The sequence below is a fragment of the Miscanthus floridulus genome, chromosome 1, assembly GCF_019320115.1.
Source record: "Miscanthus floridulus cultivar M001 chromosome 1, ASM1932011v1, whole genome shotgun sequence".
In the NCBI taxonomy this organism is placed as follows: Eukaryota; Viridiplantae; Streptophyta; class Magnoliopsida; order Poales; family Poaceae; genus Miscanthus; species Miscanthus floridulus.
The window spans coordinates 151,973,436-151,990,182 of NC_089580.1; the positions used below are offsets into that span (position 1 = coordinate 151,973,436).

The 16,747-nt window shown below is 47.6% G+C and overlaps 2 protein-coding genes and 1 non-coding gene across 4 annotated transcripts; 2 read left to right on the plus strand and 1 right to left on the minus strand.

Moving 5' to 3' along the window:
• Positions 1-4: 4 nt before the first annotated feature.
• LOC136544177 (phospho-2-dehydro-3-deoxyheptonate aldolase 1, chloroplastic-like) lies at positions 5-4,491 on the minus strand. Its single transcript, XM_066536426.1, has 5 exons — positions 3,814-4,491; positions 3,430-3,707; positions 2,161-2,437; positions 1,836-2,081; positions 5-576 (listed from the first exon to the last, which is right to left on the minus strand). Exons 1-5 carry the CDS (start codon positions 4,372-4,374, stop codon positions 292-294), a joined length of 1,647 nt encoding a protein of 548 aa, XP_066392523.1. The 5' UTR covers positions 4,375-4,491; the 3' UTR covers positions 5-291.
• A 7,281-nt stretch (positions 4,492-11,772) lies between these two features.
• TRNAM-CAU (transfer RNA methionine (anticodon CAU)) lies at positions 11,773-11,859 on the plus strand. Its single transcript is given in 2 exon segments — positions 11,773-11,810; positions 11,824-11,859. It is a non-coding gene; the product is annotated as a tRNA-Met (tRNA).
• Positions 11,860-12,318: 459 nt separating this feature from the next.
• Positions 12,319-14,400, plus strand: LOC136498004 (metacaspase-1-like). Of its 2 annotated transcripts, XR_010769492.1 has the most exons (5): positions 12,319-12,997; positions 13,089-13,555; positions 13,678-13,872; positions 13,964-14,089; positions 14,164-14,400. XR_010769492.1 is itself a non-coding variant. In XM_066493929.1 (4 exons), exons 1-4 carry the CDS (start codon positions 12,577-12,579, stop codon positions 14,021-14,023), a joined length of 1,143 nt encoding a protein of 380 aa, XP_066350026.1. In that variant the 5' UTR covers positions 12,319-12,576; the 3' UTR covers positions 14,024-14,400. The 2 variants fall into 2 exon arrangements, 1 of the variants encoding a protein (XP_066350026.1); XM_066493929.1 differs by having other exon boundaries at positions 13,964-14,400.
• Positions 14,401-16,747: the final 2,347 nt, after the last annotated feature.

Consider the following 16,747-nt stretch of genomic DNA (forward strand, 5'->3'; position numbering starts at 1 on the left):
CGAGTTGAAGCAAACAACTGACAGTAACTTATTCACAAAGCCAACTCCTCTACATGGCAGCATTATTCATTATCTTATACATACATGATATAAATAGAAAACTTAGTGTCGACGAATGCAGTCATAGCATTACACACTAGTATTTACCAAGGCAAACGATAAAAATTCAAGCAGCTCCTCCCCAGCATGCACTAAGCTCAGGGCATATGATTTTTACCAAGAGCAGACACCAACGAATGGAATACATGCACAGATACATCTCTCCTTCCGGCCCGTCTACCCATTCAGAATTCAGAAACCAAAAGGCGGCAAGGGCAAGATGTTGTTGAGCCCAGACGATGACCGGATCCTCCTCTTCCTCAGCCTCTCGGCGATTATGAACGCGAGCTCCAGAGACTGGGACGCGTTCAGCCTGGGGTCGCAGTGGGTGTGGTAGCGGTCGCTCAGGTCATCGAAGGTCACGGTGCGTGACCCGCCAATGCATTCAGTTACGTTTTGCCCAGTCATCTCAAGGTGGACACCTCCAGGGTGGCTTCCCTCTTGCTCGTGCACATCAAAGAAGGCCCGTACCTCAGCCTGTGACAGATGAAAAAGTTCATGGTTAGTCCGTCACGGTACCTGCAAAAGTCATGCACATTAAAGAAGCATGACTAACTTATGCTATCCAATGATCCCGACCGTATGAAATAAGAAGAATAGAGCAGGCAGCGTTTTAAGTTATTTATTATGTGGGCATAACCATCATTGAGCAGGTACCTCAATGACTCAATCAATGAACATTGAAAAGCCATTTTTTTAAAAAACTTTCAACATATACAAGCAGAAGTATATTTGGTCTAATGGTACCTAGGATTCATACAATTTGGTGACCAAATATTAGTCATCTTTCCAAGACAGATTGTTATTTTTTTTCAGCTCTACTAGAAACTTTTACGGAATGCATATATAAGTAGTTTCTGTGTGACGTACAAGAGATACATCAGGTTAAGTAAATGATTTATATTTGACATAAGTCTCTTTGTTTTTTCGTTTCTTGATTGGCGACTTTTCTTTTTTGTAAACTTGACTCTGTTTTTGTCTTAATGTAACCTACTGTAGGGGGGCCCTCCAGATTCCAGAAAAACAGTATCTACTGCTACCATCCTCTCCCCTTGGACTTAAGCCCCTAAGCATCTTGCTTTATTCATCAACCAAAGTCACTATCACAGAGGTTGCAGGAAAAACTCAAATCAATCATTTGTCGAAGAAAGATGCTTAACGCACTATAAGTTTTTAAAATTACAAGACTGCCCAACCTCCATATTCCAACCCCACATCAGCAACTACTGATTTCAGTAGACCCACTAGCATCAAGGACCGTATCATCAAACTTCAGAATATAACATGCACTATCTTGTGACCACCTAGGATAGTGATCAAAACTATTATAGCATACTAGTCTAAGAGCCACCATCATTATGGAACCTAAGATGGGCATCTGTATCAGTACATGACACAACATTCCATAACTATGTTTCTACGGGTCTAGATTCTTCTCAGAGCATACAAACTTCTGGCAGTATTGATCAGTGACCAATTTTTGTACTGACAAGTAACAAAGTAGCCAACTAGTTAAACGACCAGTTGCAACAACAGTTTGATCCCACTATGATTCAAACTGTTCAACCAAATGTTCATTCTTTTTTCTTCTTTATGCTAATGGTGTCGCATACCATATGAGAACTAAAGGAACACATATATATACTCGAAATATAAATATGCAACCAAATTGACCATGTTGCATCATACTGGTGAAAGCCATACAAAAACACAGTTTATAGATAAAGGGAACATACCAGAATGTTGTCAAATGGACGAGTCTTTAGACCGCAAGGAGCCTTGATGGTGTTCCCGTGCATCGGATCAGTGATCCAGGTGACAATTTGTCCTGCCTGGCGGACCGCACGGATAAGGTGAGGTAACTTCACCCTCATGTTCTCTGCCCCCATCCTTGTAATAACGGTGATTCTCCCAGGCTTGTTTGTTGGATTCAGTATATCGATCAGCTTCACCAAGTCGCTGGGGTTCATTTTGTCACTTACCTGCAGACCATTTTTCCTATGATTAGAACATGTGGTTACTGTATTTTGTTTTGTTAATGAAAAGTTGGTTTTAACTCACCTTGATGCCAAGAGGGTTGGCAATGCCCCTGAGGAACTCAACATGGGCACCATCAAGCTGGCGAGTGCGCTCACCAACCCAGAGCATGTGGGCAGAGCAATCGTAGAAAAGACCAGAGGTGGAGTCTTGGCGGGTTAAAGCTTGCTCGTAAGGTAGCAGGAGGCACTCATGTGAGGTCCAGAACTCGGTAGTCGTCGTCAAGGGGTGGTCCGGTGTTAGGCCAGCTGCAGACATGAAGCCAAGGGCTTCATCAACCCGATGTGCCAATTCACGGTACCTACAGCATCCCAACAATGCTCACTTGGTCACATCAATAGACAACGGCACAACCAACGAAATGGACGAAAACTTAACAATTTTCCACCATAACATTTTTTTAAGAGGAACCACCAAAACAATTCGATAATAGACATATCAATATTTGAATAGCTGTTATTGAAGCTGGACTGGATTGTTGTTCGCCACTACCATATTCCATATAGGAGTAGTAGACTAACATATGTAAGAGGTCGTAGTCCCTTGGTGGGGGTATAAAATTTGAGATTTTAAATCGATAATTCAAACTACAAAATAATACTCCATCTATTCCAAATTATAAGACGTTTTGTCTTTTCTAAATACGTTACTTTTGCTATACATCTAGACATAGTATAATGTACATATCAAAAGTTATGAATCTAAAAAATATCTTATAATTTGGAATCGAAAGAGTACATATTAAAGTTTGCATGGTCCATGAATTTAACATTTAACCTCGGAAAAAAGGAGAAAAATATGAAAAGTTAATGAAAAAGAAGTGTGGGCGAATGATGGAGGGTGTGGACAAAGACAGTCCTGTCAAAAAGGTCACACAGTACAATTCGGATCTGACTATGACAATTACTTACCTGAGTGAGTCTAGTAACTTCAAGATTCATTTGCTATAAGAATATAACTGAATGGTTGCGACAAAAAATGTAATTTGGTGATAGTTACTTTTCACGAGAGATCTATGTGTTTGGACAGGTTTCGAAAACCCCCCCACCCCCACACACACACACGCGTTCGTGCAACACTACCTTTTCTGTCCTTTTCAAATCAAAAATTTGCTCACCATTGATAGCTAGGGAAATATACGCGGGGATGCAGTTCATGAAACAGGCCATTTATCTCTGTCAGCGACCGTACGCCACGTTTTCACAGCGGAGACTCGGAGAGCACTAATTCACAGCTGTCGTGGTCCCGGAAAAAAATCGCCAGTCAACTCAGTGCATGGAGGATTTTTTTCACCTGTCGCCCTGCTCGCTGTGTTCGGTGAAATCAAGGTTCCACTGCGTGACGCGCTGCATGGCGGCGTAGCCTCCGGTGGCAAAGGCGCGGAGCAGGTTGAGCGTGGCGGCGGACTGGGCGTACGCGCGGATCATCCTCTGTGGGTCGGGCACGCGGCTCTTCTCGTCGAACGCCTCGCCGTTGATATTGTCGCCCCGGTAGCTGGGCAGCTTGACGCCGTCCCTGACCTCGAACGGCTCCGACCTCGGCTTCGCGAATTGGCCGGCCATCCTACCAACCTGCAGGCGCACCAACAATCGAACACGTGTATAGGTCATCATCTAAAAAAATCAGATCAGCCTGAAAAGGGGAGGAAATTTCGTGCGCCGTGTCGTCGAATCGTACCTTGACGACGGGCATCTGGGCGCCGAACATGAGGACGGCGGACATCTGCAGGAGGACGCGGAAGGTGTCGCGGATGTTGTTGCTGTTGAACTCCTTGAAGCTCTCGGCGCAGTCGCCGCCCTGGAGGAGGAAGGCGCGGCCCATGGCGGCGTCGGCGAGGCGCTCCTCCAGGTGGCGCGCCTCCCCGGAGAAGACGATGGGCGGGAACGCCTCGATGGTCTTGAGCACCGCCTCCAGCTCCGCCGCGTTCGGGTACTCCGGCAGCTGCAGCGCCTTCTTCGTCCTCCAGCTGTCCACCGCCCACTTCGCCGCCGCCGGCGCCTTCGTGGCACGGGCCGGGGCCGCGTCGCTCTCGGGCGCGACCGTCGTCGCCGGCGACGAGGTCTTGGCGGCGGCCGGGACCACGACGCCGGGGTTCTTCGACGGCTCCGCGGCGTGCACGGCGCGGACGGCGCAGCGGCGCCTCACCGGGAGCAGCGACGACGGCGCGCGGCGGGGCTGCGAGGCGGACCCGCCGGAGATGGCGGCTGCCGCGGCGGCGGCGGCGTTGTTGAGGGCCATTGCGGAGCGGAATGCAGCGGCGAGGACAATTTAATCTAACGTTAGGGTTCGCGTAGACGGGTAGCGGAGGAGGCGGTGCGTGCGTATGGCGGGCGCGGTGTCTCCTGGGTCGGAGAGCAGCGGGGTCGGGGGTACTTATACGCGGCCGGAGCCGGAGTTGGTGAGAGCGAGACGTGCCAGAGTTGAGAGACAGGAGCCACGGTAGTTGGATAAAGCGACCCGCTGGTGTGGTGAAGCAGGAGGATTCTTTTCTGGGATGGCTGCTGCCTGCTGCTCCACTTTGGAGCCGGTCCAGGATGAAAGGTTAGGTAGGAGGATGAGTGGATGACCGGTGGGGCCATGTCGTGAGTAGGTCGTGGTTCGGCTCGGTTTCGAGCTGATTTGCTTGCTTGCTTAGCCGGGCTCGTAATCCGGTGATTAGTGGTGATGGTGGGTGATGATGGAAATTAAAATTGGACTATGCGGTGATGTTAACCGGGCAACAGACGACACGTGTAAGCGTGCGGTTTGTTCTAGATGTGTGTATGCTAGCGATTCCTAGTTTGAGCACCAGTGGCGTGCATCTATCATTGTGTCGCGTCTCGGCGTACGTCTAGCGCATGAACCATGAAGACGACTCCTTTGACGTATACAACAAAGCTTCCAAAAATTTTCCGTACTTTGTTTTTTGAAAAAAAATTGAACAAACCAGCACCTTTTATAATTTTTAGATACTATTAGACATGTCCTTTACTTAAAAAAAAGTCAGATCTATAGTGCACTCGGGTATTGCAACACTTGATTCCATTGTTGATCTTCCTCCTCGCCTCCGCCGTCGCCCACCGCCCTGCTGCAGCCACGGCCACGGAGTTCCGGCGAAACCCTAGCGCGACTACGGCGGCCTCCTTCTTCCCCTCCCCGATCTTCGCCTTCCGCGGCGAGCTCTAGCCATGCCCCCCTCCCCCCGTCCCGACTTGGCGCGGCCACCTCCACCGCCACCAAGCCCCTAAACCGCCCAGCCAACATCCCCATCGCCTAGACAGCCTTCCTCTCCCCCCCCCTCCCCTCCCCCGAACCCCCTTCTATGCCCGCCGGACTTGGAGAAGAAGAGTGAGAGAGGTCGGATTTTGCTGTAGAAATCGATCGAGTGTTGCACGCTCGAGAAACACTCGAGTGTGGGATAACATTCCAGAAAAGAAAAGAAAAAACTTTGCAACAAGCAGATTTTGGACATCATGCATGCATGCCATGGCTAGATATCCTCGATCTTATTATATGCTAGTGGCATGACTACGGTACGTCAATAATTAACTAGACTCAGTCCTCCACATGGTTTAATGGTGGGCATTGACGCGCACTACAGCCCCACTAAACAAATCTACCCATCGTATTCGTATATAAGAAAGGGTAAAAAAAAAAAAAGGCTTGTTGTGTCCCGTGCATGTATCTGGAGCAGTGTTTTCGAGTTTGATTGCTGTTAGGTGCGGTGCGAGTCTCCTTCGTCATTCTTTTGACTTGCTCGCCAGAGCGGGCTGCTGCGGCAGTTGGTGAGCAGCAAGAGCCCAGAAGAATCCTTAATAAACTTTTACACTAAAAACGAGCTGCTAATCAACAATCAGCCATGTGTTGGGCTCGGACGCTGCACTACTCTACTCGTACTGACAGAGAAGCCTACCTGCGCTGCACTCGAGCCGAACGAGAACGGCAGACGAGCCGTGTGCTCGGCTCGGGCGCTCGGCCGTGCAAGCCGCCGAGCCTGGACAATTGACGACGACGGCATCAACTGCTGTAACCACCACCATGGAGTGGAGGACACCTCGACCTACCCCGCTCACGAGCGTGCCACCTTGGACCACCGGGCCCCACCCTAAAGCGCCCGAACTGTCGCACGAGAGGCACCCGCACCCGGGACCGTTCGTTGCGCAGCCCCAGCCCCAGCCCCCAGGCTCACGCCGCCTCGCTGCAGGTGGGGCCAGCGTGTCTGGACGGTGGGCATGGGCACCCGAGCCTGGCCCAGTGAGATCGGATCCATCGGGCTTGTGTGGGCCGCAAGCTGCTCTTGTCCACACACCGCACCACACTAGTTTTTTCCCCCCCAACCTAATAACCACAGCGCAGATGATGACACAATTACGCTTACTCACTCACCTATGTAAACACACATGCTGATCGTTTCCACAAAAAAAAAAAAAACAGAACACATGCTGATGCACACACCGTATATCTATGAACACGTCCAGAAAATAAGATTAGCGTGTCGACAATTTAGATCGGTAGAGATCAGGGACGAATCCAGCCATGAAGTTCACCAGGGTCATCACATCTATACAGTAGAGTCAACGTCGTTGATGGATTATGATAAACAGTAATTCTCTACTAATTTTGCCGAAGTCATCGGGTCATGCGCCCGGTAACGTAGGCTAGATTCGCCCCTGGTAGAGATTTGCTTTGGTTTATCGAAACCTTGCTTTTTGGTCCTGCCACTTGCAATGCACGCCAACACATGGTTTGACCTTCGGAATCGATCACGGTGCTAGATTATTATAATATATACTCTTTTTCGTCCCAAAATATTATATCAACTCTACCCTGCACGTTTTCTCTATTTGATCAATCCCCATTCGCTTGGCTGCATGCAAGCGCCCAAATTATAGTTGCATGCACAATTAACTAAGCCAATTACCCATGTGGCAACTATTCTTTCTATAAAACAAGAGTAATTTGAGTTCCACACTGATTTTTCTAAAATGATAAAAAAAATATAGGAAATTTATAAGAGCTACTCATACCATTTTTAAATCTTTAGATAGAGCTACTCATACCATTTTTAAATGCTCAATGTTCATGCCCACAACCAATCGGCTTAGTTTTTTTTGAAGGTGCTCATAGGCTAGGGTAGGCTGTATGCTCGTGCATTTATATTGGTGAATGTATGTGCATGTATGAGTGTGTACGTTTGTACTGTATAATTAAAATAAATCTAAGAACAAAGCAGTTGCAGCTATAAGGACCGATTCGATGCCTAGAGGCAGATGATTGAATAGAGCCCAATACAAGTTTGTGCAAAAACAACAATAAAAAATAGCAAATAAGAAAAGCTTAAAACTGGCATGTGTTGGTTTTATATTGGTTGGTCCGATCTCTAGGAAACCAGCCTAGGGCATTTTTTTCCTATTTGGTCCAAACATCTCTATACCGGTCCAGGCCAGTTTTTTCCTACAACCTATAAAAATAAAGGTATTTTTGTTCTTTTTCAAACCCCCCCCTCCCCCCACTTCAATCAGAGGTGTTGTGTAGTCTCTTGGGTGTTTTTCAACTTATGTAAAGTGCTCCTACACCCACAGACACACAACCGAGTAGACACAACCAAAAGTTAAATAAATGAAATGAATGTAATATAAATATGAATGTGAGGCAAACTAAACAAGGAGGCGCATCATTTATTTATCGGAGTCCGAATCCCCACTCTCACAAGCTCACAAAGGCACCACTCTTGCTCTCCAATTCAATAGACATCTTAAACATCACCCAAATCCTATAAAGGGTGAATTTGGATCTCTCATAAGGCTTATAGCTATGAGATGGGGTTTAAATTGCCCTCCCACATAACTAATGTGATGCATCTGGCCCAAGTGGGGTTGGCCGAGGCCCAATAAATTAAGGCTGCCCGGACCCCAACAGTTCTTAGGCACACCCACTCGGGGAAAGGCCCAATGTCCCTAAAAGACTAGTCCAATAGGGGAAGGGTGGCTCTCCCTTTTAAGGTGGCTTCCTCCTCCCAAGCTAAGCAAGGTGGGATTATTCAGAGGCTCACACGGTCGCCGCCCGACTACAACTAGGCCACTTGGCCCCTTTGTTGTGTCTTTGCCAGCGGTTAATAGTGGAGGATGTCCTCATCATTCCCACCCCCTTAAACAAGGGCCCAGCTCTGATACCAAATGATGCATCTGGCCCAAGTGGGGTTGGCCGAGGCCCAATAAATTAAGGCTGCCTGGACCCCAACAGTTCTCAGGCACACCCACTCGGGGAAAGGCCCAATGTCCCTAAAAGACTAGTCCAATAGGGGAAGGGTGGCTCTCCCTTTTAAGGTGGCTTCCTCCTCCCAAGCTAAGCAAGGTGGGATTATTCAGAGGCTCACACGGTCGCCGCCCGACTACAACTAGGCCACTTGGCCCCTTTGTTGTGTCTTTGCCAGCGGTTAATAGTGGAGGATGTCCTCATCATAATGGCTGGGGGTTTTTCAGAGAAAGGAAATCGGCTTGAGCCGGTTTACACAGGACTAGCCTGCTCACAATTAACTGGGCCTAGTCTTGGTTCCTTGGTACCAAACGGTCACTTATCCTTCACCTTCACCTAGTTCTTCAAAGCTAAATCCTTTCTTAATCCTTCACCCAACCTTTGCCATCCTCAAGTCAAGTTTTATTTGTATCAACAGTTGACATACATTGAAATATGTTTTCTACAATAATCGTAATCCTTGTTTGAATGTTTTGGCCTTCATATCCATTCTTGTGATCAACTAATTTTCCATGTTGATTTTCCTCTCCGATATGGTTCCCTCCTTCCCTCCTCCTAGGGAACCATATCTGTCTACAGTGCTCTAGCTTGCCTACCCTATTCCTAGCTCGGCTTCCTGTTGCTTGTACTCGGATATTGTCCCCTCCTCCCAGGGAACAATATCTGTCTTGCTAGCTTGCTTGCTTCCAGCTTGCTTACCGGTGGCAGCCCGGCGGTTTGAACTGTTAAGGCGCCCTTGATCAAATTTCTTCTTTCGTTATGAAGAAACTACTAGGATATACAACTTACGTGTCCCGGCAAGGATGAGTGGAGATCGAAACGATGTTTGGTTCGCTTTAGTTTAGTTTCAGCCCCACCAAATCCCGCGCTGGGACACCTTGATTAATTTCCAAACTTTACCTACCCAAATCCGAACCATGGATGACTGGGTGGGTGCCTTGGATATTTTTTTTTGTGTCAAGAAAAAGCCTTTTGAGTTTGAGCGTTTCCAATTCTTTTTTTAATGCGTTTTCCAATCCTTCTTGGGCTCTTCTTCGCTGTTTTTTTTTTTCATTCGATGACTAGAAATTGCAGGAAAATTCACCTGCCACACCAAGCACAGCAGAAGAATGAAGTACCGCACTATGACATTACCACCATTCACCAACCCCGCCGGCCGCCGGCCTCCATCTCCATCATTAGCTCATCCACAGAGTTCTGGTTGATCAACACACAGGAAAACATATCCGTGAATGATGTGTGTGTCCGATCCTGGCGTTCAGCGGTCCACATGCCTCAAATAAATCGACAGATGTTGTCTGACGGTTACTTCGTTTTGATCGTATCACTTGTTATATAGCTGTGTATTCATTAGCTATTGGTAAAGTTTACTTTCGGTTGGTACGACACACAATCTTGCTAGACTTGAAACGGAAAGCAGTTCTCGCAAAATTAAATACCACGCTTTCATCTCACTTGCCCGTGTGGTTTGCTTACTACAACTCTTGCAATTACATTCATATACTCGTCTTGTGTGTTAGTTGCTTGACTAGCTTAGTGTAGAAGTAGCTCTAGTGATAGCTTGTTTTAGTTGCCTTTTCAGTAGCTATTGCTAGTTGTAGTTAGTTTTGCTAGAGTAGCTTGTTTGTTTGAGTGATACAATTTAGAGACCAAGGCGTTCTCTCACTCGTCAATCCTGGTTTTGAGGCCCAATGTTTGTATTTCTTAGCATCACTGCTACTAATGACACTAAGAAATACTTATGGTAGTTTATTGTGACTTAGAAAGAATATATATTTGAGGAATTCTGTAAGCGCACAGATATACCATTGTAGCACTTTATCCAGTAGTATTTCAGGTATCGTTATTTATATTTTTACCACAGGGAAGGACTGACAAAGGAAATATTGATGACTTATAATTACGATGGATGAATAAACCAACCAACCTTATACTCTAAACATGGGTAAATCAAGAGATAAGATAATATATATAAATGATAAATAAACACTCAGAGTACTCTTATGATAGCAATAGCAAGACTAAGTAGATGTAAGGGAAATTAATTCCTAAGTCATTCTAGTTACAAGTCAAAGCATACATTGATGTGCCATATAGCCTGGCGATCACCTTGGGGCTAAGCCTGGGCAAAATACCCGATACCCATTACCCGTACCCGAATTACCCGAACCCGGACCCGAATTACACGAACCCGAGTTACCCGATCCCAAATTCGGATAGCGATTTTGATTACCCGAAATTAGTTTGGGTAATTCGGGTAATATCCCCCCGTACCCAAACTACCCGAACTACCCAAAGATTTGTTTTTGTCTTTGTATTTATCATGTGTTGTTAGCTGAACCATTTAACTTATCACTTTATTAGAATATAATTCTCTCTATTTGAATGAGTGACTGTAATATATTATTCTCTACAAATTGCTATTGAAATTCTATACAAATTGCTGCTGAAATTATGTATAGATCGCTACTGAAATTTAGTGTAGTTGGTTGTTTTATGTAAATTTGGGTATATCGGGTAATACCCGAACCCGAACCCGAATTATCGGGTACCCGAATTTGCGGGTAGTGTTTTTTCGGGAGTAATATCGGGTAGCAATTTTTATTACCCGAATTTTAAATTACCCGAATTACCCAACCTGAAAAAATCGGGTAACCCGAACGCCCAGGCTTACTTGGGGCATCCAACACCTGCACATTTATAAGCCAAGAGCCATGTTACCCAACACAACACGACACCTCTAGTTCGCCATTAGTATTATCAGACACATAGGGAAAATGAACACATCCAGAAAAAGTCCCAAACCTCTTAACTATTGTGTCAATATATGAATGCGACCAAGATACTTCTCAAGTCTCAACTTGATCCCTCATGTTTCAAATCCGATGAGCGGTGGACCAAGGAACATTACTCTATTTTTTCCAATACACGGTCAAACGAAGAAAGTGATTTTATTTTGAAATACAAGGGTCGGTGGTGGACCTGATCGATGGCCAAATCCGCGGCCCCTCTCTATCCACATCAATTATATTCGCATCTATATTTTCGCAACAGCCGCAACCATTTGTGTGCCATTGCAACCTTTGACTGTTGCACAGTTTCGGCCCAGCCTAGACTACCTTGGACCTGGATTACATTGTTGGGCTACAAATGGAAGGAGCCCAACAAAAGGAGAGTTTAAAAAAAAACATAAGCTTATTCGTTTAGCTTCAAATCGGCTCTAGAGTCCAATGATAGGAGAGTTTTTTTAAAAGAAATATAATAATCTTCTTAAGAGCTTGTCCGATTAGCTTCAGTCCGCGGGGATTGAGGGAGATTTTGGCCCTCGCAAGTTTTTTTTTTCCAATCCCCTCGAATTATTAAAAACTAAAATTGCATCTAATTCGACAGACCATAACAAGAGGGGTGGTGGCGCAGTTGGCTAGCGCGTAGGTCTCATAGCTAAAGCGAGTGATCCTGAGGTCGAGAGTTCGAGCCTCTCTCACCCCATTCTTTTTTTTCTTTAGTTTTCTACTTTCTTTTTTGTGTCTTCTCCTTTCTCTTTCTTTTTTTTTTCTACAGTTTCTATTCTCTTTTTTGTGCCTTCTCCATTCTCTTTCTACATACATCTTTAGTTTTTTTATGCATTTTTTCCTTCTTTTTTCTTGAGTTTTCCGTTCTTTTTTTAGTGCCTTCTAGTTCTCAATTGTGTTTCTACATACATCTTTAGTTTTCTCTGCATTTTCGATTGTGCACCTCGACAAGCTGCTGCTTCTCCTTCTTGCCACTTATTTTTTAATTCTATTTTCCCCTTCGATATGCATTTCAAAACCTTTAAGTCACTCCGCCACAAGCAAGAGGAATGTGAATCCTATTCTCCCTCAGCCACACGTCTCCTCGAATCGAATTCGAATAAACTAAAGCAAGCAGAAGCAGCCATGGCACAGCACAACCGAAAGGAAGGAGAAAACCCACGAATACGTTTGCCAGCTATCTAGAAAAACAATGGTCGCCTCATGAGTCAGCACCTGGGTGTATGAGAGGATGAGACACCTACGCTACGCCCTACCCGTCACCTGGCACTTGTCACGCACCTGAGCCTTGGCCATCCGCTGCTCTCTAGCTCGTCGTAGGCCCGTAGCTGCTCTCCCACGTGTGCGTGCGTCTGGTGTGACTGACACGTCGCCCGCGCGCCGTCGAGGGATCGGACGCCGCCGCCCAGGCCGCATGGCGAGCGCGCGGCCGTCGCAGGCGCAGCGCACGACGTGGTGCGCCGGCTGCGGCGCGTACCTGTCCGTGGCCCCCGGGGCGCGCTCCGTGCGGTGCGGGCTCTGCCACGCCGTCACGCGCGTGGAGCGCCGCCCGCACGGCCTGCACCACGCCGCCGTGGGCTTCATCAAGGGCCTCATCAACGCCTTCACGCCGCCGCAGCAGGCTCCGTCGGGGCCCGGGGCGGCGCTCCAGGGGCCGCCGGCGAGCTGGGGCTTCCCGCGTGTCCGCGGCTGCAAGAAGCGCGCGCTGCTGGTGGGGATCAGCTACGCCGCCACCAAGTACGAGCTCAGGGGCGCCGTCAACGACGTCAACTGCATGAGCTACCTGCTCCGCGAGCGCTTCGGCTTCCCCGCGGACTGCATCCTCGTGCTCACGCGTAAATATAATACAGTCTTGGCGTCTCATCTTTTCTCGAGTTTTTTTGCTTGGCATGATTACTAGCATTAACAACTGTCCATCGGCTGCAGAGGAGGACAAGGACCCTGGTCGGGTGCCGACGCGGGCGAACCTGATGCGCGCGCTGCGGTGGCTGGTGGACGGCACCAGCGCCGGGGACTCGCTGGTGTTCCACTTCTCCGGCCACGGCGTGCAGAAGCTGGACAGGGACGGCGACGAGGCGGACGGGTACGACGAGGCGCTGTGCCCCGTGGACTTCGAGGACACGCGCGGCGGCGGCGTCATCCTGGACGACGAGATCAACGCCGCCATCGTGCGGCCGCTGGGCAAGGGCGTGAAGCTGCACGCCATCGTGGACACCTGCCACAGCGGCACCATCCTCGACCTCCCCTACCTCTGCCGCCTGTCCAGGACCGGGTACTGGCAGTGGGAGAACCAGCAGACCCGCCTCTCCTCCGGCGAGACCAAGTGCACCAGCGGCGGCCTCGCCATCTCCATCAGCGGCTGCGGCGACAGCCAAACGTCGCAGGACACCACGGTCAGTACTGAGAGTCTGAGACCCGAAAGCTCACTGCTTGCATGGACAAGAAACGCCACCACAGCGCTCAGAAACACTACTAGCCTTGCTCAAATGTTCTTGTCCGTCCACTGTACGTGCAGGCGTTCTCGGGGTCTGCCTCCACCGGCGCCATGACGTACAGCTTCATCAAAGCGGTGGAGTCGGAGCCGGGCACCACCTACGGCCGCCTGCTGACGGCGATGAGGGCCACCATCCGCGACAACGGCGGGGAGTTCGGCATACCGGGCCCCATCGGCACCTTCTTCCGCCGGGTCATCACATTCAGCTGCGCGCAGGTACAAATAACTCTGAAACGAAAACGTGCATTATATTGCTGCTCTGGACTCCGGTGCCTGCTTGATCGTACATTGGATTTTGGTTTCGCAGGAGCCCCAGCTGTGCGCTTCAGAAACATTCGACATATACAGGAAACCCTTTCTCTTGTGACTCCTTTCCTTTAAATTTGCGAGATTACCTCTGCACGCACGTTATACATACGAACACGGTTCCTAGGTGTGTTCTTTTGTCTCCTTTATACTACAAGTACAGTTATTATATACTTGCAAGTGATGTGCTCTGTTAACCAGCGGCGTGAAGGAGCTAGAAGGCGTGCAGGATATTGATCTCTTTGAGTAGAAACCCTACATATATAGTGGAAAGTGGAACTGAGATGTTGGCAACGCCATGTCGGGAACCACAGCTTCTTGCAGGCACACAGGAAATTAGTTATGCTCACACAGTGAGATAGAGGCGGTTCTTTTGACTGAAATTTTGTTGATGAAAAAATTGATGATATATGCTGATTCATAAGTGTTGTTGAGGAATTGTCCCATTGATCAGTGCATACACACAAAGCAAATGTTAACACAAAGAAATATGAGGAGCATGGAGCTCTTTGTTTCTTCTTCTCAATGTGTAATACATAATACATCGAATTGGTTTACCGGGCTCTCCCTTGCACTTTTTTTTAGCCAGGGGAGGCAGCCAGCGAGAAGTTGTCTAGAGGTTTCTCTATTTACTTTGGTTGTGTTTAGTTCAGCCTGCTGTCAAAAGGTAGAACACCAAGTAAACGGGTACAATCAGAAGCTGCTTTTTCCAAAAGCAACTGTTTTCAATTAGTATAGTTTTAGGAGCATCTTGGACCTGCTTTTGCCTTTCAGCTTTCTGCTCTTCCTGAAAATAGATAAACATTTACAACTGTTTCAAGGGAGATAAAAGAAAAGGGATATGTCTCATAGTTGTTTTAACCAAACAACTTACTCTTTTTCACAACACATATCTCACAACAGCTTTTCCACGTCTCATAGCTGAACCAAGCAGACCCATTATCTGTCTCCCACATGCTCCGATATACACGTGTGATTCACCCATAATTAAGTATTTCACAAGTGTAAATTATTCTTTCTTTTCTTAAGCACAAATCTTCCGCCCGTCCTATATCTCTCAACATCTAACGCGACATGCATCACAAATGCCCAACCATTCCTTCACTTCTTTCTTAGGGTAATTAATCTGGCATATGCACAAAGAAGTTATTGTATGCTTGAACTTGGACAGAGGGGCCCCGAGTACCATGGGGCTAGGTAAGTGGGCTAAGGTAATCATGAACCATTCAACATCAAAAAGACAACCTCAAATGATATATGTAGTGTTCCTACAAGGAATGATAAGGACTGAATTGAATCTGTTTCTTTGAGGGCAACTATGGTAGGCGATTGTTGACCTAGACTTCTCATGATAAGTGTGGCAAAGCACAGAGTTACAAAAAGTAGGAGTACAACAGGACACAACAAAGGAGCAAAGAACAGATTACACAAGTAGAAGATACCACCGGGCACAACAAAGAAACAAGAGGAACACAACTCACATACAGATACAAATGAAGAGACAAGCCAATAAGGCATGACACGACCCATAAAACGACCATTGTTCATTTAAGAGCGCCACCACCAAACAACATATACTCATCGGCACACCATGGCCATTGTGCATCCACGACAGCCCTTGTAGCTATGTCGATCTATCACTTCCCTCCATCCGAGGGATCACCCAACGGAAACGGGGCTGAAGGTGGTGGGAGCGGCGAACCGGGGCATACTAGACATAATATCTCCCTTAAAGTTGATGGAAACACCTTTCCCAGTGTAACGAAAATAGACCATAGGCCTATTTACTTTGGATTTTGGTGTTTGATGACCAACACAACCAAATTGGACTAATGGATTTGCAAGTAATTGTTTTGTAGTTCAATAGGATGCAAAACGTGACTTGGACGAAGGAGACGTGATGATCCGATGATCAATACCTCAAGAAAGGCATGTGAAGATGCAAAGAAGACATACAAGGTCAAGCAAAGTCCAAGCACAAAGATTCGAACCAAGCCGGACACAAGATCGCGAAGAAACGAGCCAGGCAGAGGTGACCGGACGCTGAGCGAAGCGGTGATCGGACGCACCAGTGACACTATCCATCGTCACGGCAATGTTTTCAGCGTGACCAGACACAACGACACTGGACGACCGGACGCACGAAGTGCAGCGTCCGATCGTTTCTAGAGAGGTTCCAGAGCGGCGCAGTTGCGTCCGGACGCATCCAGTGACATGTGACCGGACGCCATCAGCGTCCGATTAGTTGATCACGCCGAAGACCAAGTGACCATTGTGAGTGACCAGACACTGGCGGATGATCGATCGGACGCAGGAACTATAGTGTCCGATCGAGTCAAGAGAGGTTCTAGAGCGGTGCCAGTGCGACCGAACGCGTCCGGTCGATGATGACCGGACTCTGAGCGGAGTCCGTTCAACGCGTGCTCTCCAACGGTCGGGACGACCGAACGCGTTCGGTCAGGACGTGATCAGCGTCCGGTCAGTAGCTGAAAGCTGGGTTTCATCCCCAATGACTACTTTCTCAGTGATGCTTATAAATAGACCCCCAACCTGCCATTTGAGTGGTGTGGAGCTAAGAAAACATACCAAGGGTGTTGATACACCATTTTAGTGATATCCACTTGCATAGTGCTTAGTGATTCATTAGGTGATTAGCGTAGGTGCTTTGCAAAGTGTTTAGGTTGATTAGACCAACGCTTATGCGTTTGCTCTAGGTTTAGGCCTAGTGTTTAGTGAGGTTTGCATATCTCTTACCACTTGGTGCTTGCGCGCACCATTGTTGTAC